This window comes from Lynx rufus, unplaced genomic scaffold (assembly GCF_022079265.1).
Source record: "Lynx rufus isolate CCGP_SWC_20201006 ecotype Redwood Valley unplaced genomic scaffold, mLynRuf1.p SCAF_3, whole genome shotgun sequence".
NCBI lineage: Eukaryota > Metazoa > Chordata > Mammalia > Carnivora > Felidae > Lynx > Lynx rufus.
Genome location: NW_025814845.1, coordinates 172,286,929 through 172,311,281, shown reverse-complemented (window position 1 = coordinate 172,311,281; position 24,353 = coordinate 172,286,929). Strand labels below are relative to the sequence as shown.

At 40.5% G+C, this 24,353-nt stretch overlaps 1 protein-coding gene across 9 annotated transcripts in view; it reads left to right on the top strand.

Moving 5' to 3' along the window:
- NRG1 (neuregulin 1) overlaps window positions 1-23,187 on the top strand; it is a 1,107,867-nt gene extending 1,084,680 nt beyond the window's left edge. For 3 of the 9 annotated variants that reach the window (XM_047090543.1, XM_047090538.1, XM_047090545.1), the window contains 6 exons: window positions 2,421-2,488; window positions 14,211-14,313; window positions 16,063-16,189; window positions 18,576-18,706; window positions 19,516-19,722; window positions 22,480-23,187. In XM_047090543.1, coding sequence (XP_046946499.1) covers window positions 2,421-2,488; window positions 14,211-14,313; window positions 16,063-16,189; window positions 18,576-18,706; window positions 19,516-19,722; window positions 22,480-23,131 — 1,288 coding nt within the window. In that variant the 3' untranslated portion in view covers window positions 23,132-23,187. The other 6 variants (XM_047090544.1, XM_047090539.1, XM_047090546.1 and 3 more) reach the window with 5 other exon arrangements.
- The last annotated feature ends 1,166 nt before the right edge of the window (window positions 23,188-24,353 follow it).

Sequence of the window (24,353 nt, the reverse complement as noted above, 5' to 3'; positions counted from 1 at the left end):
TCCATGAGCCACACTTTGAGTAATAATGTTTCACCCTAAGAAAATGTATCTGAGGATAAACGTTACCACAAGAATAGTCCTGGTGCAGATACAGCTGATAGTTCCAAAAAAGATTGGCATATTTTAAGCATATCTAGTGTTAGTGTACCAAGTGTCCATGTCATTTTATGATAAACCACCATGCCATAGGCCAATTCCCTAGGAAACATCACCTTAGAAGTTCGTACTAATTAGAAAATTGATTGGATAAGATTTTTGATCTGCATCGCCTCCTTGTCCTGTGCCTTCTCATCCCCAAACTGGCATCCAAGATGCATAAGTGACAATTTTCTATAAATGCATTCCTTTTCTTAAGCGACTCATGATTCTTCAACTATATGTTCATTTTATGATCCTTACTTAAATCAATGCACTGCTTACCTCAAATGGTTCTCCCCCTTCTGCACCTCTACCCCCCAATACACACACACACACACACACACATGCATACAGTGTTCACATGTCTTATACCATGTTCATTGTATGAAACAAGTGGATTACTGTGTGATCAATAAGAGAATTATAATTGTTATCAATAATGCCAACAGGTAAGAGAAAATGGTCATTGTAGAATATGCCCTTAATTCTGGAGTACCTGCTTAATCGTAGGCTATGTCCATGTGAATTTTAGTCCTTGTTCGGAAACAAATACACAAACAAAAATCCTGTACATTTCAGAAGTCATTATGTTAAATACATTATATGAAAAATAGGTTTCCATGTATTTTCCTTATATATCTGTGAAGACATTGTTATTGAAGCATGTGACATCTTTATGAAAAAATGACCCAGCTTCACAGGTTATCATTCTTATTTCTGTATTTCTCTAGGTAGATCTTCCTCTATTCACTGCTGCAAAAATATTCTAACCAAAGAAACCAATTCAATTATATAGATAGATAGAATTTGTTCAAATTTTATATATATATCTGTGTGTGTGTGTGTGTGTGTGTGTGTGTGTATAAAGTGTTTTGAAGAGTTAAAAGGGCTGTATCAATATAAGATATTCATTGTTAAGTTTATTGATAATACCAGTGATCATAATTATATTTAAGTTACACAAGAACTCATAGTAATAAAAATCCAGAACTTTAGTATTTTATCTTGCAGGCCATTCTTCATGAAATAGAATTAGATATACCAAATCACTTGATAACACTTTTTTGGCATGGAATTGGTTTTAAGGGGAATGAGAAAAATATCCTTGGTTTTATTCACATTGCTTTGATGCCAAAAAGATAATATTTATTCTTATTTACTATGGAGAAGAAAGGGCCGGTCATGTGTAAATCATGAGGTATGTGCTGTCACAACTACATTTTATTAGGGGCTTTGCATGACGGTTATGGTATAGATGAACTATGGATAGTAACCATGACTGTGGGTGTTGAGCATCTATAAGCTAATTTGCTTCCTAGAACCTTTTGATGGCCCTCTTGACTAGAGCATGTTACTGGGTAAAATGGATCCAATATGAAATGCTTTCATTACTGGTATAATAGTAACAAAAACAGCACCTAGAAAGGACTTCCATATTTAGGCACATCCCCCACTGCATGACCTTACAAACGATATTTATTATATCAAGATTCTAGAATTTGGATAGGTGAATGTATGTGAGTAAAATGAAAATTTGATGCAGTTTAAAAATAGTTTCACCTTAAATGCGAAATGACACCTATTAAGTACTACAGTAGAACCACCCTTTGAATTTCAAAAATGTATTTGTCTTTGGGGATCACTGGATGAAGTGAAGTTTGTGCTAATAAATGTCTGCTTCTTTCTGTCTTTCAGTATTAAAAAGGAGACCTAATTTGTCATACCTTTAAAAAAAATAGGGCATATAGTTTTTCTGGTCAGTAATCACTGGAGTGTGTAAGCGCTTGACTTCTATTGTAGTTTGATGATTGAACTTACAACATCAAAGTACCTATGAAAGCACAAAATTGAGTGTCTATGAAGGGAAAAGCTCAGGATCCTTTAAATAATAAAAGATTATGGATGGAACCATGCAAGACCTTATCAAAACCAGTGTTTTAACAAGATAGGAGTCCTTGCTCAGTGGCAGATAAGGAAATGCCAGAGGGAAAGTGACTTAGCTACACAGGCCTTGCCAGCCCTATGTGACTTGTCAACCTCCCTGGGAGTTAAATTTCATTTATCATTAAATGCCTTATGAAGACTGAAGCAAACAACAACAAAAATATGTACCCCGCAGTTTCCATGGAACATGGTTTTCTAAATGTGTTCTTTTCCTTTTCTTCGTGTTGTTCAGCCACCAGGTCATTGTAGGAATCTCCATATTCCATAGGAGGAAAATTGCCAGTCTGAAAATTCAGTGTCTTTAGCGTTCTATTGCTTATCACGTTTTTGCCCTCTAGGTGCCAACCTGGATTCACTGGAGCAAGATGTACTGAGAATGTGCCCATGAAAGTCCAAAACCAAGAAAGTATGTTAAAATAATCTGAAATTTGCTTTCTCCCCCAAACTACAGCAACAATTACTACCACTTGGTGCTTTTACAGTTCAGTTGTAACTGATTCCTTTTGTCCTAACGATGGTTTAGCCACTCGGGGCATCAACCCATTCAGTGTGAGTTTGTCTCTCAGCTTGGGCCCCAAAGATCATAGGGGTGAATTAGAATGACCAGTCCGGATGGCCAGGGATTCTGGTGACCATGGCAGGCAGGCCAACCAAAAACCATTTCTTTCTGGCACTTTTGACCAAAGATGTCCCGTGGAAAACGGAGATAAAGAAACCATCAGATGCGATTTTCAGCGAGTCCCTCTGAAAGAAAGCAGTCACTTCAAATGCTGCCATCTTCCTTTCTGTCATACAAACCCTAGGACCCCATTTTGTGCAGATTTTTAATCCTTTGAGGGAAATGCCAGAGTCTGAAAACCATGGTTAGGACAAAGACTCAGTTCCTGAGGGTGAACTCGCCAAGTTCAGTCAAATGACACTGAAGGAGCTTCTTTCTAGCATATATTCACCTCTTCTCTTTTTCTCTGTTTTTTCTACCATTGTTTTTTGTTTCTTCTCTCAGGTGCCCAAATGAGTTTACTGGTGATCGCTGCCAAAACTACGTAATGGCCAGCTTCTACAGTACGTCCACTCCCTTTCTGTCTCTGCCTGAGTAGGAGCATGCTCAGTCGCTGCCGCTTTCTTGTTGCATCTCCCCTCAGATTTCACCTAGACATAGATGTGTTTTACCAGGTCTAACATTGACTGCCTCTGCCTGTCGCATGAGAACATTAACACAAGCGATTGTATTACTTCCTCTGTTCGTGACTAGTGGGCTCTGAGATACTAATAGGTGTGTGAGGCTCCGGATGCTTCTGAAATGGATACTGAATAATGTGATACAAAATGATAGCCAATATCACACAGTGCAATTATAATAAAAGCATTTAAAAGTCTCACTGTTATTGATAAAATAAAATCATTCTGCTAAACAGTCCATCTTCTTTATAAAATGGCAGCGTCCTGCAAAGGATGTTGCTAAATTGTAATCAGTATGCACTTGAAATGATGGTAAGTTAATTTCGGCTCAGAATGTGTTACTTATAACAAATAAACATGCTAAAAAGAGTTCAGATGTTTCTCTTCATTAACAGTTTGCATTTAGGTGTAAAAAGAGCACTGAGTAGGAAAATTACAAACATTTCACGGCAAATGAGATATCCTGGCTTCTCTTTATGTTGCTTAGGAAACAGGTGATTCAGGATTAGTTTAAACAATCATTTCTTTATATTTGCATTTCTTTATGCTAGTTTCAATGACAATTTTAGGGACAAATAGGGGTTTTTTGATATTCATTACTTACTTTGAAATATAATAGTTTACATCCAGATATATATTTTTAATGCAGAACTGGGAAATTTTGATGGATTTCTATGGCTTCCTGAAGGGTTGAACATCATCCTTAAAAGACCCAATCCACATGTATATAATTTGCATGGGTAACTAGATCATTTAATTTGTCCTTCTGCTGTGAACTGGGCTATCGCTTCTAATTCTGGAGCTTTCAAAGCATTGTATTTAAAATGGATTCCATATAGTTATTCATTGAGATGAAAGGGTGACAATTTTTTTTTTCCCCGTGAAAGATCAGATAGTAAATACTTCAGGGTTTGCAGGTGATAACCGTCACCTGCACAACCACGAACTCTGCACAAAGCAGCCATAGCCAATGCATAAACTGATAGGCATGGCCGTGTGCTACTAAAACTTTATTCACAAAAGCAGGCAGTGGGCTGGATTTATCAATCCCTGATTCGGATTGTCAGTTGCTCACCCTGAAAAATACTGGACATAGCCGATCAGTGTAAATTCACGTAACACAATGAATAGTGACACGAGCCGGTCATTTGGGGGCCCTAAAAGAATCAGAGATTTACCCTTACTTGTATGCATGCAAAGAATAAGATCCTGTTCCTCCTGTTAACAGTCGTGGAAGAATAAATTTCATGGAAAAGTTAATTTCATATTCATTGAGGGGAGGCCATTTCCATAATATTCAATCATTTATTTAGTGAGGTGGTGCTTATGGCATATTTACACAGGTTACATATCAAAGATTATGTTATTAATCTTTTTAAAGGTAGATAAGATGGAGAATAAAAAATAGAAGAGGAATAGTAGAATTTTACTGAATATTTTAAAGCCATTCCTTTCAGAAATCAGTTTGTATTCAAATAACATAGATTTAGCAAATCATGTGACTGTATAAATATGATAACATATCGTAGAATTGAATGAAAATTCTGAACATTTGTATCACACTTAAATGTTTGGTGTTATACCGAGTTTCATTGTGCACTGAAGGCAATGTTAGGGCACTATATAGAGAATCGCATTTTTAAAATGAAGCTATTTCCCCAAATAATGATGCAGTTAGATCTGACAGCAGTAGGCAAAGAAGATGTTTTCAACTTCTATTTTAGACCATTTTCTTTTTCAGAAGATATTCTTTCAAAATAGCCACTATGTATTTAATCAGAGTGTGATTCCTTAAATAAAATCTTGAGTAAGCTTTCGATCGCACTTTTGGAAGACATTCAAGAAAGCAGCCTTCATATTTACCCTGATGTAACAAAGATTGATAGGAAGTGAATTTATGAGCAGTCTGTGATGACTGTGCGTCAGGGCTCCCTCGGATCTGGAAAAGCAAGAGCTTCCCTTCAGAAACTGCTTTCCAAAGTTGTCTTGCCCAGCGTTAATTTTCTGACCTCTATAGCTTAAATTTTCAATTTTCATTTCTGCAGACTCTCATATAGAAGGCAGGAAAATACACTTTGCTGTTTTAAGAACTTTATGTTCAAGTATCAGTGTAGTCTGCACAAAGGATAAAAAATGTTGCCACAGTGGTAATGATTAAACTTTAATTGTTTGTGTTCATAAAGTCTGAAACACATAACATAAATTTTGAAGGAAAAGATATTCCCCAGGTTCAAAGAGAAACATTTTTTCGACTTACCAAACCACATTTTGAATAGAAGAATGACATTATAAAAGAATGTACAGCTTTTAAAATGCTTATTAACACATAACTTACATTATTAGGATTTGATGCAGTTTTTCTGGTCAGAGTATTCTATGGGGACATTTATTGATTTATAAAAATGGATTTAAAGTATGAAAGAAAAGAATAAATGTATATTTTATATGGCTTTCTTGAAGGCAGCCATTTGCCTTGAAATAAAACATATTTATAATACTTTCTAGGAAAATATTGTCAAGGTTAGTCAGCTTCAAATTTGACCTACCTTGACAGAGTTCCTACTTTCAAGGATTGTATTGATCATTGTTAGGGGTGGGGGGGGAGAATGTGCATATATAGGCAATTCATAATTGATATATAGACTTCCCGGGCAGAAAAAAAAAACACAGCTTCAATAGTTAGAGGCAGTATACAGCAAGTATATCATATATAAACTAATATATAATAATAAGTTATTATAGAATAGCCCAAATCATAGAATATTTTTACAGAGTACAATTTTAGAACCTTTAGGCATATTGTCAGCATGAGTAATCCCAATAGATCTCCTTAAATGTAATTTTGAATCAGAGGTTACTAGTGCATAAATTACTTGTGTTGATTCTAAATGCTTTAAAAACCATTGAAATTACTAATTTATCCAACGTGTATCTGGATGACAGTAGAATAAAGACACAATCTATGACATAAATTATCATAAATTCTAACTGAGTGTTAGACTTTCTTGTGTGTGTGTGTTGGTGAATGTGCTTCTGTGCACATGGAAACTTGGGAGTGCGGAGAAAGCCTCCTATTACATTCCAAAAGGCTCAATGGCAATATGGATTTGTATATGTGAAAATAAAAAGTATCTGCATTTGTAAAGGTAAGTCAAAAATGAAAAGTCAGACACTAAATACGTCCCACTTAGCACTGGCATTGACAGAGCTCCTTTAGAAATCTCAGAGGTGCAGAAAGGACTATACATATGTCTTTGATATTGTTTGCATAAGGAGGCCCAAAGTATTAAAGAGTAAAATCTTGAATGTCTTCAGATTTTATCAGAAGCCGTAAATGCATGGATGGATAATTTTGGTAAAAGAAAGTTGTTTAATTGTTCTTTTCTCTGATGCAATTGAAAAATTTAAATTAACCTACAGGTTAATCAGTTCTCTTCAAACAATTATAAAATCCTCAAGCAAAGGAATAGTGAGTCAATATTTAATAGTTTCTGAAGACTCTTAGATTTAAATTAATTTTTTATATTGCTTACTGCACAGCAGGAAATCACATGTAGAAAAGGAAACTAAATTGTTTACAGCAACCTTTGTGTTTTTGAATTATTAATTTAATTTGAAAAATGTAGTGGCGAGACAGAAGTTCAATAGGAAGCGTATGATACATAATGAGCCTAAGCCAACATTAGATTAAATAGAACAGATAGAAAGTAATAACTTCTTCATCAAATGAAAAGTGTTTGTGTATTCTGCTTTTCTTGACTCACAATGAAAGAAATGTAGCCACCAATAGTAAAAATAAATTAGAGCAGTATTTGCTCCAGGTCGAGAATGATGCATGTTTCCTCTGCTTGTTTCCTTGTTAGGGCTTATGGCCAGAAGAGATTCCAATTTTAAGTACCAATTTCCCTTTGAATTATTTGAAATTGGAGCTGCCTGATATGAATGACTTCCCATGAAATGAAATTATAGTTAGGCTCACAGACTTACCTATAAAACTGTAAATGCAGTAATATGTATGCATGGGCATGCTACTAATTTTATTGAAGACTTAACCAAGCTTTCTACGCAACTAATATAGATCATTAGCAGTGTTCATGTAGGCATGGAATAATGATTCTCTGAAAAGAGTTTCTGTAGATATCTCGGCTTTAACCCTTAAATTATTACTGACTGGTAGGAGGAAAAGGCATATGATGGAAGGGGTTCTAGGGAGAAAAACTGAGTCACATCTTCAAGGAAATGTGTAAGGAAATTTATTATCACTTCCTTGGAAAATGAATTCTTATCCTTGATGTTCCAAAGTTTACATAAAGGAAGCAAATGAGGGGGAAATATTTTGTCAAATTGAGTGTTGCACAGAGACAAGAGAAGTTCGTTTGGATTTGAATAAATTGTTAACGTTTGCTGTGGACATTGTGCAACCAAATTAATCCTGAATCCTGTGGCTTTTAACTTATGAAAAGTTTAGGCTATTCACCTGAGTACCCCGGGCCAACCAAGGCAGACTGATCTATTGTCCACACTACCTCTCGTTATTACTGTTACTCAATGTCCTCTCTGATTTATTTTTTAATCTGGTAGCTCCGTTTCCTCAAGAGGTAGAAAGTTTTTAAAGTCTCACTTCTTGGGTATATCCCAGCAGCTTTCAGAGTTTTCCTGACCATGAATTAGGTAAAAGGAAACCTACGTGTAATAAGGGGCCCAAGGTAGATCTCCAGATAAGTCCACTCTCCAAGCTCTTAAACCCTTCTGCTGTTGGCCGACATATTTCCTGGCTCCTTTATTCCACAGGGTCTCCCTGTGGCGCATGTGTTAGTATCATAAGCATTTTGTCAATGAAAAATTAACGTCCAAAGTCACCGAACAGGCAAATGGCAGAGGCAGGACCTGAAAACAGGAGGACTTAAGCACACGACCCTCCTTATTTTCTCCTCTCTATTTGAGGATGCTTTGTCCATGCCCAGACTGATGTTTTTGTGAGAGGAGTACCCCTCAACCACATGTTTTCAAAGTTAAGAGATCGATGCCTTGTCATGTTTCTTGGACCACCGTGGTATCTCTCGAGTCAGTGATGAAGGGAAGAAATGGAGACCTCTGAATCTCCATGTGCCTTCTGCCCTTCCTTCCCATGTGCCTCTCCACCATCCATGCACAAATAAGCAATCCTAAGGGGTCCCCCGCCACCACCACCACCACCCCCGATAAAATTTGATTAACAATTTTTGCTTCAGCCTGGAAAGCATCTTTTCTGGAAGGTTTTTGTTTCTATTTTTAATTTGCCCATGTCCCCCATTTCCTTGCTTGAACCTGTGCAGTTTCTGCTAGTCCTTTAGTCTTGAGTCTCTGCACTCACATCTGCCAGGACTGTGGACTGTGAGCTCACAACTTGGGGTTCCCTCCCGGAGCCCTGGGCTCTCATCTGGCCGTCGGAGCTCAGCACCATGGAGTGATCATCTGATTGGCTCTCTGTTATTTGAGGAAGTAATCCATTGAACTAAGGACCCCAGGAATTGGATCCTTCTCCCACACAACCCCCTTTTCTTTTTACAATTTGAAAAAGCAAGGCATCGAGAGTTATCCTATGCCATGCAGGAGTTCTTCGAAAAAACTAGATGCAGGCTCTGTTCCCCAATTCCCTCTCTGGTTTTTTGGGCAGAAGCATTTGTTGCTTTCTGTGAATGGAACATGTAAGTGGTGGAGAGCGGAGAAGGTTAGGAACAGAGGAGATATATATATATATTTTAATAACCAAAACAACAAGAAATATTAGAGCATAACTAGCCACAAACTACAAAAACTGTAAATCCAGCGTGACAAAATTTTCAGACCTGAGTGCTGTCCTCTTGGCTTCCACCCCTGGCTCTGCCAACCATGTGCTTTTGGGCAAAAAAAAAATCACCTCCCTGGAACTGCACTTCTGCCTTTTAAAGAGAGGAATGAAATAATACTGAATGCCTTTCTTTATTATCATAAATACAATATTTCTATTCCCAAATGAGGACAACTTCTCCCTCAGTAAGGTCTTTTAAGGGTTAATAAAGACACGGTGTGCTGGTATTTGCACACCTCTTTAACAAGACGAGTCCCCTACGCGGACTCACGGAGGCGTACCTGAGCACTGCTTGTGTTAACCACCCACCATTCGTCCTGTTCCGTGTGCACGCACAGAGAGCCGTAATAGTCGTGTGTAATGTGTTTTGGAGCGCAGTGTATTGCTCTTTTCTGAAACTTGTTTCCTTTCTTTCTTTTTTTTGTCAACTTTCTGCATTGGCAGAGCATCTTGGGATTGAATTTATGGGTATGGACCAATCATCATTCCTTTTAGCCTGCAGAATTTAGAACCTCTGAGCTGAAATCTTTTCCTTTTCTGCTCTTACCTTTCAATTCCTAACTAATTTCCTTTTCCTTCAGAAGGGATCATACAGCTATAACAATGATTTTTCCGCGTCCCATCTATGATTAGTTTACCGAAATGTCACTGAGTGCAGCAGTTTCTAGATTTCCAAACTTCACTTAGAGTTTAAAATCACCTCACCTGCTGCAAATTCACACATGTCCCACGTACCTTGACCCTCTGGATCTGACCATGCTGTTATTTCAGAGCTGGGGTAAGTTGGAGAGGTGTCGAAGGCTATGGGAAGAACCAAACCAGGCCTGAGAACAAAAGAAGCTCTAAATGCATCGACTTAAAAGCACACCACGTCTTAGGCTGATGGGAACTTGACATACAGTGTAAAAATCACCCATTGAATATAGTAACATAGAAAGCCCTGACATTGCAACACAATATTGTAGGCACAGACTGATTTTCTGGGAATGTTCAAGCGCTGCTGTAGTCAACTTCATTATCTTATGAGCAAGGAAATAGAAAACAGAAAGAAAAAAGCCTTGTGCTATTTTCAGTGGAAATTCTAGCACTAATGGAATTAACCTTGAGTCACTAAGATCATCCAGACAAGTAATCAAATAGACATGTTCACACTGTAAACACAAAATATCTCTTAGCAGCATATGAATTTGGGGCATAGTCCCTTTGAAAGCCTTTGTCCTAAATTATTGGAAGCAAGGGCCAGTCCTGGGAGGAGAGGGAAACCATTCTGTCATCCCAGAGGCTCCACAGCGCAGGTACCCGGGCTTTCTGGACGGCACCAGCAGCCCTGGAATGTGGCCATGGGTCAACAAAGCAATGTCCTGATTAACAGAATATCTGATCTCCATGCAGCTGGTGTCAGTGACATCATGCAGTGAGGACACCCTGTAGCATAACTGCTGCTCTCGTTTGGATGATAACGTCACCATCTATACCTAATATACTTTCCATAATTCGTGGAGAATAAGACTTTTGCAAGTTCTGTCAGTTACAGGTTTAGAAACTCAATTGGTCGACCATTCCTCCTGTAAAAACTCCCAAGAGGAAACGATTCCTGTGATGAGAAAACCCCCACTTATATGTGAGTGGCCCTTTGCAGATCAGAGAATCTCTCCCAAGCGTGAGAATCTCAAGAGGTCCCATGATCAGCATTGGGTGGCAGATTATCTACGTAGAGAGAGAGGGATCTATTCAAGTAACCTCCCTCTGGATAAAAATAGTTCCACTACTAAAAAGGCTTACAGGCCTTTCCTACAGGGAGAAAACAAATCCATTATCGCCTGCTCCTTTTCCCTAATGGCATCTTTCTCCCACTTTATCACTTCAGGGTCTAACTAGAATTTAATACTCCTATTCCCAATGAGGTAGGGCAATGGATAGTTCAGATATACGACTTCTCCCTCAGTAAGACCTGAAGGAGCAGTAGAGACACCATATGCTGGTATCTGCACACCTCTTACAGGCAAACGGTCTAAAACTCCAAAGTCTCAGGACAGCCAGTGTACTGAGCCAGAATGTTCCATCCTTAAGGGAAATCAGACCTTAAAGATCAATTGCAATTGAGAAAGACAAGGCTTCTGTCTCTTAGCCTGGCCAGATCAGACAGAAAAACATGCTCGATCTGATTCACTGCAAAGCATTCAGCCAAACCATAGAGTAAGGACTGGGAAGCGTTTCCATTCATTAAGGCACATCCGCCAACTGGACTGACGGATTCTCTTTTTCAGCGCTGCCTCTAATTTGCTTTTGCCCTATTGACCCTGTCACGCTAGGAAAAAGAAATAATAATAAGGAAAAAGGGGGGGGGGTCAAAAGAACCCATTGTTTTCATTATTGTTCAAGTATTTCCCTTTTAACACATTCATAATGTGGGGGTTCCCTGCTCTAGTAAATCGTTGGAAAATGGAATAGAAACTGAACTGGGAAACATTTAATGTATTCGGGAAATGCTGTTGTGAATACAGAATCTTAATCCTCCTTCTGTATTCCATGGGCCTTGTCTTTAGTTGGTTCATCTTAGCACTTTGCTTTCTTTACCCTTTGGCCTTTACTGAGCTGCCTTTTCATTTCCATGACCAATTTCGCTGGAAAATGCGTGTCTTCCCGTATCACGTAGGGCAGAGTGGTGAATCATCATACCACATTTGCTGACAAACTGAGGTCAGTCTATTCTTTCCTAACGAACAACCGCCGAAAAACTTCTCAACGGAATCCCTGGGAGTAGTGGGATGCCTTTTCCCCCTTGGGTCCCTGTATACATCCCATTTTCACGGTTTGCAGATGTAATCTCCCAGCTTTTTCTAAAAATAGAACGTTAAGATGCCAGCGCCACCAAGCCCTCCTCCTTTCAAAAGAAGAAAAAAAGAGAGTGAGCGAAAGAGGGCAGGGTAAAGCAGGGTCAAGGACACGTCTACGCTCCTGTTTCCGAACCAACTTATCACACCGGCAGGAACACTGCCTCCTGTTCCGGGCCCCACCTCTCCTTCTTAGACATAGTGCTAAAAACTGATCCAGATGCCAGGTCAAGGAGGAAGCTCCCGTGGCACCAGCTCACAGATTAACACCTCATAAAATTTAATTCCCTGTCCTGTGGCTGTGGGGGAGGAGAGGCAGCAGACACAGCAATTAACAAAGAAGCATTCACCTTCCACCTCATCATCTGACTTTTGCGGCCAAAGTATGTGCCACCACTCTGTCTCCTGGTTCATTGTTTCCTTGCAATGCACCAGCTGCTTTGCTTTCTAATTGTGGCTTCCACGTGACCGCCAGCCTAGGGTAGGAGTTATGCTGTATGGGTTCACCCTTCCAACTTTACATCCACCTTCTCTTCCCGCCCAGCATTTCCTCCCTCTGGTTTTCTTTTGTTTATTTATTTTTCTTCCCTTAGTATCGGGCATGCTGTGCCAGGGACTTCAGATGGCTCCTTCACTTTCAACCTTGTTTTCCCTCGTACCCGACTTCCTCTCTCTCTCCGTCATTCTGTCAGTCTGTCTGTCCTCTTGGTTTGTTTTTTCCTTCCCACTTCCCACCCTTTTGGTTTGTTTTTGTAGAATTTCTGTAGCATTCTAGTCTTTTACCCACTGACTTCTATTCTCCTTCTCCTCCTGTTAATAATCAGTGCTCTATTAATTTGATTTGACAATGTTCCCGATCTGTTAACTGGAATTTGATTACCATGGGCTTGGCTTGTAGGAAATGTTTTTTTGTTTAATGGTAAGGTCTACTGTATCACAGAAAATAAAACGCACTTTTTCATTTCGAGAAGACCTTTCTGCGACTTGCCCTCTCTCAGCAGAGAAGAAGGTGTGGTGGCTAAGACTGAGAATGTAAACCAAAAATGTTCCCTAAGGCCCCATGTCGACGTCCAGATAAGAGACCGTCATTTGCACAACATCCTCCAGTTTTTGACCAGCTTATTAATCAATTTGGCAAGTTCCACTTACATTGCTTATTCTACACTGGTTGAGTTCTCTTTCTCAGTGAATATCTTCCAATAAATATAATTAGACTAGTTGGAAACTCAGTTCCTAAGGGATCAGGTTCACCATGAAATCTGCCAATCTCATTAAAAGCCTGACCCACCAACGTATAATCAAATGATTCCTCCCAAAAACCGATTTGCAAATAGAAAGACTTCCATGAATAAGATACTGATCACATTGGGGGTACAGTGCTGCTCTTAACCCAAAGTTCTAAGCATCGGACTCCCTTAGTGTAACCTACCTTAGCTAATTTGCCAAGCTGGTCACCACGGCAATGCATTACGATCTATTCCAAGTCGCATATCATGGATGCTAGTGGTTTCTTTACACAGATACATTAGGTGTCTAAGTACAACTGGTGGGGTAATAATAATTGTCTTTCAAAGGACAAATCTCCATCTTGGCCCAGGACTATCTTACCCACCATATTGGGTTTTCTCTGATACAGTACACTGCTACCCCCACCGTGTGGCTTATGTTTACATTTTACAGTTTAATCGTAGGGATCCTGCCTCAGTTTTGTTGCTAACTACAAGTCAAGCTCATGTTTGCAAATGTCTTTGAGTTTATTTTTTTTAATTTAGAAATGGCTCCTTGTAAAGACCGCTGGAATATAACATAGATGGGAAATAAAAAGAGGCTTGGGAGGGCGGGGGGGATGGAGAAGAGGGAGGAGGGGAGGATGGCCCCAGTGATTCCAACCCCAACTCGTTTTGTTGGCATTGATTCCTGTTGTCTTTGCAAGATATGGTTTTTTTTTTTATTTAATTAAAAACTACAGTTTTGACTAAATATTTTATAATTAATGTTGATGATTTGCCAGTTTAATACATATATACCTGCAGCTTATACGTAAAGTAACTTAATAGTGTAATTTTTTTTTAATCGCACATGGCCCCAGCTGGCTTTGCTGTTTATGCTCAAAGTACAATGCAGAGTATGCTGTACCTTAAGTATGTCTGCAAAAGTAATGAATTGTCTCGTATTTACTTTCTTGTGAACATGGACAATGCCAACGCAGCATGCCAACTGTTCAGTTGTTAAGTCCCGGCACGTGTAAGGGGGCCTTGGTGATGTCTGCTCTCATCCCTTTCCAGAAGCGGAGGAGCTCTACCAGAAGAGAGTGCTGACCATCACCGGCATCTGCATCGCCCTGCTTGTGGTCGGCATCATGTGTGTGGTGGCATACTGCAAAACCAAGTAAAGCTTCCTCCTCCGTGCCTCTCTCCCCTTCACACAGAGACGGCCTAGCCGGCGGGGCTTTGCACAAAACAGATTCAACGGCCTGGTCTTGAGAAGGGGGAGTGGGGAGGCAGGGGGATGTTTCTTCTCATGTTTCTCCCCGGAATAATCTCTCTGGAGGACCTTTTCTAATCACATAACTAGAAAGCTCTGCCTGTTTGTGCGAAAATGTTCAGAAGATTTCTGGTCATTGACCACGGCCCGTGATCAAAAGGGTGGAGGGACGGGCCTGTGGGGCACATGCGTGTGTGTGTGGACGTGCACCACATCCTGAGAGGACAGCAGTCGGTGACCAAGGCGCACTTGTCCTATCCCTGCTGAGGACGTGTTCTGCTTTGCACTCAGACTTAGGAGATAAAGGAAACATTTGGTGGTGTTGGGAATGCAGGTTTTTAAAAACATCATTGGGATTGATTTTCTGTTCCATCTAATGAGCTTACTGGTTGAAATGCTCTCAAAGCGTGAGATGTACAAAAGGAATCTCATGGGAGGAAAATCAAGCAAATCTTGCTTTGAAAGAATTAGAGAAAACACTAAAGCAGATGTGTGTTCACTGTGTCTGGCCCTTGAAGCGGGGTCCCTATGAACAAACACAATTACCGTGTGGCATGAAGTCCCTTCACTTTTCTCTCTTACGTAGAATATCCACTTAAAGTAGGAAATAACATTAACAGTTTTGTTTTGTTTTGGTGCTTCATCACATAAACTCTCTTGCCAAAACTAGTCATGGGGATATTATCATGGCCTGAATGTTGCATTGAAGAACAAAGACAATATGCTTTTATACCATAAAATTAAGGGCATGAATGGCATTTTCTTAATACCCCAGGGTTTTGTTTAAAAATTTTGTGATGTTTATTTATTTTTGAGAGAGAGACAGACAGAGACAGAGCACGAGCAGGGGAGGGACAGAGAGAGAGAGAGAGATACAGAAATCCGAAGCAGGCTCCAGGCGCTGAGCTATTAGAACAGAGACCAACGTGGGGCTCAAACTCATGAACTATGAGAGCCACCCAGGCGCCCCAGTACCCCAGGATTTAATGTGTTGACAGAATTGAGTGATAGAGATAAGCCTTACTAGAATCTACCTTATGAGTCCTACTAGATTCAACTTCAATATTTCAATACTCATTGCCTAGTTACACAAAAAAAGCGTTACCGGAGTGAGATCATGTTATAACTGCGCTAAATCTACTGGCAAAATATGTACCTGTCTGCGCTCATGTACGATACTATACATGCTTACACACTGTGTATGAGGCACAGATTCAAAATTAGCTGCATTTCCTTAAGAGACCCACAGACAAAATTATACATGAAATCAGAATCAGCCTCGTCAATTGCACGGCACAAATTGTTACCTAAGACAAATGACCATGTGTAAGACTTAGGCAAAGATGGATTGATGACCAAAGTTGGGGTTTGAGCCGAATATCAACTTGATGTATCTTCTCCTTTTTTTTTTTTTCTTATCTCTCAGCAGTCCGGTTCAATTTCTGTAAGAATCCCACCCAAATTCTTAAATCTATTCACTAAGAATGTGGGATTCCACTCCTGTCCATAGGCAGACTCTGAGATGGAGTGGTACACCCTCTCCTGTCACCACCACTAATCTCCTACCTGAGTTACATGTTGGTAGTATAAAAAATTGACTGTACCAAATAACAGAAAAAAAAATAATAAATGCTCCCTCTTTTTCATATCCAGGAAACAACGGAAAAAGCTTCATGACCGGCTTCGGCAGAGTCTTCGGTCTGAGCGAAACAACATGGTGAACATAGCAAACGGGCCTCACCACCCCAACCCACCCCCCGAGAACGTCCAGCTGGTGAATGTATGTTGACTCTGGCCAGTGGAAAAGCTGAGCGTCTCTCCTCTGTTCAGGCACCTTGAAGTTTATTTTCTAAAGCTCTTAGGCTCTTAGCTACTGCCATTAATCACCACAGCTTCCAGGAATCCAGGGTTTCTCCAGGAGAAAAGAATGGGAACATTTTTTAAAGTGAATTTGGTTCCTGTAACACCAGCACATTTCCTCTTACAAAGTGTTCATTAAGGGGTTGGCATAATAATATTGGGTTTGTTCTGCAGGGAGACGAGGACCGGAAGAAAGGAAAGAAAAACAGAAAGAAAAATAATGAAATGAATGATACAAGAATCAGGGGGAAATATTTTATTTTATTTTATTTTTATGATTTGGAAATGAAGGCTATTCCAGTCTATAACTGATTAGTGCTAATAACTGAGCTAAGGGCTTTAGACTCATTTTTATTAGAGGCATTTCCCAGCGCCCGATGATTTACTGATTCTGACTTACCAAGGGAAAAATTAGGGCGTGGAAGGGCCAAGTGACTTATCAAACTCGCTTCTCAGTGGCAAAACTGAAAGAACGATGCCTCCTCTTCCCTGACTCTTTCTATAGGATGTCAAACCCTCCAGAGGAAATAGATCCTCAATCACTCAAACATTCTGTTTAAAACTTACCAAGCACTAGGCTTTTAGATAGAAATAGGTCATACATTCTGAAGAGTCTTTAGATACAATCTTTCCAGCCTCCTAGAGCCGGACTCAGCTTTCCTGCCTTTTGGAGTGTTTCTCCATATTTTTTGCACCATAATTTTTTCCTGTTCACTTCATTTCCCTCTGATGCGTGGCTTTTTGTAGGCAAAGCTTGAAGACTACATTCAGTACCACTCTCCATCCTATAGGAAAATGTGTCTTTTGTTTGGAGCAAATCTATCCTAGAATCCTGTTCAGCCTTGGTGGTTACTACCAGCAAGACCTGTAGCGAAGACCTTCCAGGGACAGAGGAAAGGCTGATATATTAGTATATTTTGCTGCTTTCCTCCCCCCACCAGTGTTCACTGGAATGTTCTACACAGTTGATAAATGCATTCACTACATACAGGCACACCTCCAATCTGTCACTGTGTCTAAGTGGCTGCGTGATTCCAATTATGTCTTGGGCTGTGTTGCTTTAGGCTTTAATCTGTCTAAACCCTGTTTCCTCATGATGACAACAGGCCTAAAAATAATACCTACTTCAGAAAGTTCTGTGAGCATTAAATAAGACAATCCATATAAAACACTTAGCCCAGTGACATTCAGTGAGTGTTCAATAATTGTTAAGTATCATTTTCATTAGATTCACTAAGGTTACATTGCCTTTCAAGGACCAAGAGTGAAATGGTACACAGACTAGGAAGAGCTCATTATTTATGACATCACCATCTTTGCCTTAAAACAAGCTAACTTTACGTCCCAGAAAGAGCCACATGGAATAACAGCCTTTCCGCTAAAAGAACCAGCCAGAGTTTCAAACATCACTCGAGCTGTATATTTTGGGGGTTTCCGTAAACACATCAGGTTCTTTTAAAGCCCACAGCCCATTGCTTATAAAGTTCCCATTTCAACTGAGAATATTCCTTTACATGCCTTTTTCTGTTATTTTACTCAATGTGGTGTCTTTAAAAGACAACTTCAAAGTGTGCTTCTGTCATTGACTGCAGTGGATATTGAATCTACTGAAGTAATAGCTAGTGTGATTTGGTGATGAAAATAAAGTAGGATCTATTTGCACCATGGATACGCCCCCTATACGTTATGTGCTTTGTCAAGATGTGTGATCTCGACAGCTTCTGTACGTCCTTCAGATCGCTTGGTGGCTGTGTTAGTCTTACCACCGATAAGTTAAAAATTTCAGTGATACCATTAGGGCAACATGGGCGCTGGGAAACTGAAAAAGAAAGGTAGATCCCAAATGCAGATATTGTAAAAAAAAAAAACAAAAAAACAAAAAACTTCCTCCACTGACTTGAAACTTGAAATAAGACAAACCATCTCTACGTTTTTGTTTCAGTCAACTATCTGTTAATCTTCTTTCACTTATAACAACGATGACAAAAATGGATATCGGGCACCGATTTGTATTGAATTCCAGTCACATTTTCAGTTGGAAATAAGATAGAAGGAATAGGTCTGTTTCTGATAAAACGCAGTTAAGACTATAGAATCTATGCCGCGTGCACATCCAAAGGATAATTTATTAATTTCATTTATTGAATTTAAAGGCCATGTAGCCAGGGTATGACTTGCCATCTGACCATTGGAGAAATGGAATTTATTAGGAAGCATATGTACTTAGAATAGATTTGTGTGTGTGATGCTGATGTTACTGTTTTGATTAATATGAATCTTCAAGTTGTGTCTCTTTGTTTATCCAGCAATACGTCTCTAAAAACGTCATCTCTAGTGAGCATATTGTTGAGAGAGAAGCGGAGACATCTTTCTCGACCAGTCACTATACCTCTACAGCTCACCACTCCACCACTGTCACTCAGACTCCTAGTCACAGGTATGAGAAGGAAAAATAAAATTATAAGGCACTCCTCCAAGAGTAAATTTGTATATATTGCCTTTTGCTGTCACTGCCTAAGAAAGGAACAGGAGATACTCACTTATGAGGCAGGGACACACGGTTAAATGTATGGTTTAGGACAAAAACAGACTTTGGACATCAACTGGCTCTGCCATTTAATTGCTGTTTAAATTTGAGCCTCAAGTTTTTCATTACTGAAAATGAAAAGAATGCCTACTCACAGGATCTTTGTTCCCCATTTTAGAGATTGTCTTTACTCAGGCCCGACCCCTCACTGAATTGCTACAGTGGGAAAAGTCTGGCTTAGATGCTCTATAATGCTTAAAAGTTGGCTTCTTCCAATGATTGGGTTGCCTTTGGAAATGCACGTGCGAACTGGTTTAATAACTGAACTCTAAATTCTCAGATGTCTTGCTGATCCAGTTCATGCTACCAAGGGCAACACTGGACTGCAAAATGCAGCTCACAGGCCAAGTATTTCCTTAACGTAAGCCGCTCAAGAACAGAGAGATTGTCCGAGTACATAGCACATAGCAACATTTGGAAAATAATGTGTCAAATGGGTGAGCAAATACATAAGCTGTATCCTTACAGAGCCATTCTAAATCCTTTCTAGAGCGAGTATCTTTCTGACGATTCTATTCTGAGACAAGTAATGTTGTAGTGAACTGCCGATACACCAATAATTCGAAATAGTTACCAGATCACGTCCTTTCATTTCCATTTTGGCATGTAATTAAGAAATGCATAAGTATATCTCTTCGCCTCTCACGTTTCCCCTCTAGCTGGAGTAATGGGCACACTGAAAGCATCATTTCGGAAAGCCACTCTGTAATCATGATGTCATCAGTAGAGAACAGTAGGCACAGCAGCCCCTCTGGGGGCCCAAGAGGACGACTTAATGGCGTGGGAGGCCCTCGCGAGTGTAACAGCTTCCTCAGGCATGCCAGAGAAACCCCTGACTCCTACCGAGACTCTCCTCATAGTGAAAGGTAAACCCCAAGGGCACAGCTACTGCAGAGGAGAAAGAGACGCAGTAGGGGAATCCCCGTGAGCACCTGCGGTCTCACTTACGGAAATCTACTCTAATGAGAATAAGGGGCAGCATTTGCCTGTGCTAGGAGTTTCCTAGCTGAGGAAGTCATCTTTTTGTCTGAGCTCACTTCTCCTGAGCTTCCTGCGTCATCCCAGCAGCTGACAGGCAGCAGACCCTTAAAGAGCGGGAACGATTTGATGCGGAAGTGCGGCAAACCTGGAGTTCCTAACTCTGGCCTTAGGCTCAGACCCACCCGGGATCTCAGTTTTCTCGGCTGTAGCTTTAGAGAGATGGCACCAATGGTTGATAAGGACCCTTTCTGTAATTCTAATTTGCCAGTTACCCAAACTCTGGTCGAGCTGCTCTCGTGTTCTCGTGTGCTAACTCTTTCTTACCTTCCAGCCTCGGTTAAATCAAATCAAGGGCTGTGTCACTGCTGACTGTCGTGGGGAATGACCGCTTGTGTTCCACCACATAGTATCCCTTTTATGAAATTCGAAGAAGGGATGAATAAATAAATGTTTTGTCTGCTGTGTCTGGCAGTCTTCACAGCTGGTTTCCAAACCAATATTGCTTTTGACATGGTCCTTTATTCCAGAATGTTTTGGCTTTCTTCTGGGGATCTCGGATTGGGCTGGGGGAGTTACACACAAGGTAAAATAAAGAGTAGAAGAAAGCAAACTAAGAGATGCTTACTAGGGATACTGAATTCATAGGTTCTCTTTATTCATTTTCACTTAAATTGGGAGAGTTATATCCAACCAGCATTGGCAGCATATCAGTACGCTATTGCTTGTTTGTTTGCAAACCCAAAATGGTGTCATTTGTTTGTTTATATATCACCATCTCAGTGTGATCTTTGACCACTTGCTGAAAGGTTTACGTGATGTTGCCTTGGTACGTGTCCATACCTATTTGGTAGTTACATGGGCGGAGATAACTCTGATAGACTCTGTCCACTCATGGACTGACTGGGCAGTCCTTAAAACAAAAGATGACTAGTTTGGGGCCAGCAGGTCATGTAGAGCTTGCTGACCACTCCTCAAGGGTCTTTGCCCCAAAATGGTATTTCAGAATTCTATGGAATTAAAGGCTGCTCTGTCATTCATCTGTGAAAAAGTAGGCATGGTCCCAAACTGGTTTAAAACATGAGTCTTAAATTCATATAATTGTATCTTTATGTATTAAGACATTCTATGTGTCTTATTTTTTGAGACCTGAAAAAGACCTCAGGGACAAATTCTTTCTTCATCACTACGTGTGATATTTCTCTTTGAAGGCTGACATTTCCCTGCTGTGGTGGGCTTCTACGCATACCACAGATATTATCTAGGACTGCAAAATATACCGGGACCTACAGAGCATGGAGAGAAAAGATCCATTGCCTGGACGCATTGGTTGAATTTGGATTAGCGTTTCTCAGAGAGCTTAATTTAAGTATCCCCAGAACGAAAGTTGAAGCCTCGAGCCCCAAGTATTTCAATCTCTAAGACGCCTTCCCAGTTTAGACACAACTAGACCTCACATCCATGTGACTCTGAATCATGGCTGAAAAGCAGGAAAGTTAATAGGCTTCCTGTTCCTGTTAGCTAGAGTTCAGATAATGGTGTCCTGTGTCATCACAAGTTAATGTCAGATTAGACTCTGTGAATGCCAATGTGAAGAAAAGAGTCCTTGGTGCTGTGCATTGGCAACATTTTTATAGAAGTTGAGAAATGTGACTCTGAATAAGCCCCATCTTCCTCAGTAGTAAGTCAGGTCTCTTGTTCTGGTGGAGAAAAACGTGATATGGAAAAAAAAAACAAAACAGAACAACAGAAAGAAAGAAAGAAAACAATAAAGAATGCACTCAGTGTAGTCACAGTGAGATTTACCGAGCACCATTGGACATAACAGGACCTAAGGTAACATGGTACAGCCACCCCTTGAGCAGTCACCAAATATAAGCCAAAGATTGATACAGCCTTGGGTTTTTGAAGAGAGGTCGACTGGAGATTGGACATAGCCAGGGAGCCAACATAAGTTTCTCCCAGGCTTATTTCTGAATGTCTTGGTCACTGAGATGGAGAGTTGCAAATTGAATGTGAAGAGGTAGCATTTCATGGAAAAACTAAAAGCACACAAATGTGTTACACTGTTATCAGGAATAAATCTAAGTTACTATGCTCTTTTTTTTTCATAAGACATAACCTTATAGCTGAGCTAAGGAGAAACAAGGCACACAGATCCAAATGCATTCAGATCCAGCTATCAGCAACTCATCTTAGATCTTCTTCCATTCCCCATTTGGGCTTCATTCTCTAAGACCCCTTGGCCTTTAGGAAGGTATAGTATTTAAGTAATACTTGTTTCCCTTCCAAATCCCCACGCCTTGGTCCTCGTAAACTGAAAGGTTTCCGGGACCTAGTGCCCTCTTATCCTGACTCACAGGCTTTTATTTAAAACCATGATGAGATTGAAAATCCCCAAAGTTTCCATGAGTTAGGCCACTTAGCTGATCTTTGCATGCACTCCTGTGAGGAAACTCTTGGCTACATAATGTTAGACTCCAAGGGTGCTGAATGTCCTTAGCGTTAAAAATCCAGATGTATCCAACGAATCGACCGTCTTTGTTTTCTGATTCTATAATATCGCGAATTCTGTCCCCGTCCCCTCCCTGCTTGGATGCCTCTTATTCCACCACACTCACGCGGGGTATTCTGTGCTCACACAGGTATGTGTCAGCAATGACCACCCCGGCTCGTATGTCACCTGTAGATTTCCACACGCCAAGCTCCCCCAAATCGCCCCCTTCGGAAATGTCTCCACCTGTGTCCGGCACGACGGTATCCATGCCCTCCATGGCAGTCAGCCCCTTCGTGGAAGAAGAAAGACCTCTGCTTCTCGTGACACCACCGAGGCTGCGGGAGAAGTATGACCGCCACCCCCCGCAGTTCACCTCCTACCACCATAACCCCGCGCATGAGAGCAACAGCCTGCCCCCTAGCCCCTTGAGGATAGTGGAGGACGAGGAGTATGAAACCACCCAGGAGTACGAGCCAGCTCAAGAGCCTGTTAAGAAACTCACCAGTAGCCGGCGGCCCAAAAGAACCAAGCCCAATGGCCACATTGCCAACAGGTTGGAAATGGACAGCAACGCAAGTGCGGAAGGCACTCACTCAGAGAGTGAGACAGAAGATGAGAGAGTAGGGGAAGATACCCCCTTCCTGGGCATTCAGAACCCCCTGGCCGCCAGTCTTGAGGCAGCACCTGCCTTCCGCCTGGCGGACAGCAGGACTAACCCAGCAGGCCGCTTCTCTCCGCAGGAAGAATTGCAGGCCAGGCTGACGAGTGTAATCGCTAACCAAGACCCTATCGCTGTATAAAACCTAAATAAACACATAGATTCACCTGTAAAACTTTATTTTATATAATAAAGTATTCCACCTTAAATTAAACAATTTATTTTATTTTAGCAGTTCTGCGAATAGAAAACAGGAAAAAAACTTTTATAAATTAAATATATGTATGTAAAAATGTGTTATGTGCCATATGTAGCAATTTTTTACAGTATTTCAAAACGAGAAAGATATCAATGGTGCCTTTATGTTCTGTTACGTTGAGAGCAAGTTTTGTACAGTTACTGTGATTGCTTTTCCACAGTATTTCAGCAAAACCTCCCATATATTCAGTTCTCGCTGGCTTCTTGTGCATTGCGTTATGATGTTGACGGGATGTATGATTTGTGAGACTTGCAACTTCCCCTCCGTTTGCTTCTAGTAGCGCCCAATCAGTACGTCTTGTAATGGCACATCCATCCAAATACTCTTCTCTTTTGTACGAAGTTTTCTTTTGCTTTCAGTATACGAAATGAGTTGTGTCTACTCCGCCAGCCAAAGGTTCGCTTCACTGGGCTCTGAGATAATAGTAGATCCAACAGCATGCTACTATTAATTACAGCAGGAAACTGCATTAAGTAATGTTAAATATTAGGAAGAAAGTAATCTTGTGATTTTTTTTAAAACTATATTCTTCATCAGAAGACAGCTGGCTCTCACTAGAAAAGAGCAGCCATTTGCTTTCTTTTGGTTTCTTTTTCTTGACAAAGAGCAACAGTTTGGGGGAGAGCATAGAACTCGGGCTCTGGCTTGCTATCAGGGTACATCCATCACTTTATAAGAGGACTCGCCTCACCTTCTGGGGGAATGACACAACAGGTCATCTAGCTGAAGATCAAACTGTGGCTGAAAAAGGTGCAATCGTTCCTGACTTGGGTTGTCCACTGATTTTGGAGCCAGGGATTGGTTGTGTCCTAACAGCTGGAGAATAGACGTGTCATGGCACAAGCCAACCAGCTGAAACAGCACACTCAGCAGTTGGTCTGCAATGCTTCTGCAGTGAAATGTGCCTGCTGTATGTGGTGGTGATTAGTCACCATAGGCAATATTTCTGTTGTAGTGTGTCTAGAAACAGTGAATGTATAGAAGGCGCAGGTGGAGAACAGCTGTGTGACATGATTGCAGTTTTAAACAGTTTTGTTGACCGCTCCCTTCTCCTCATGATTTTTCTCTTGTTTTTCGATGTTGCCTTGATTAGGTCACAACTATG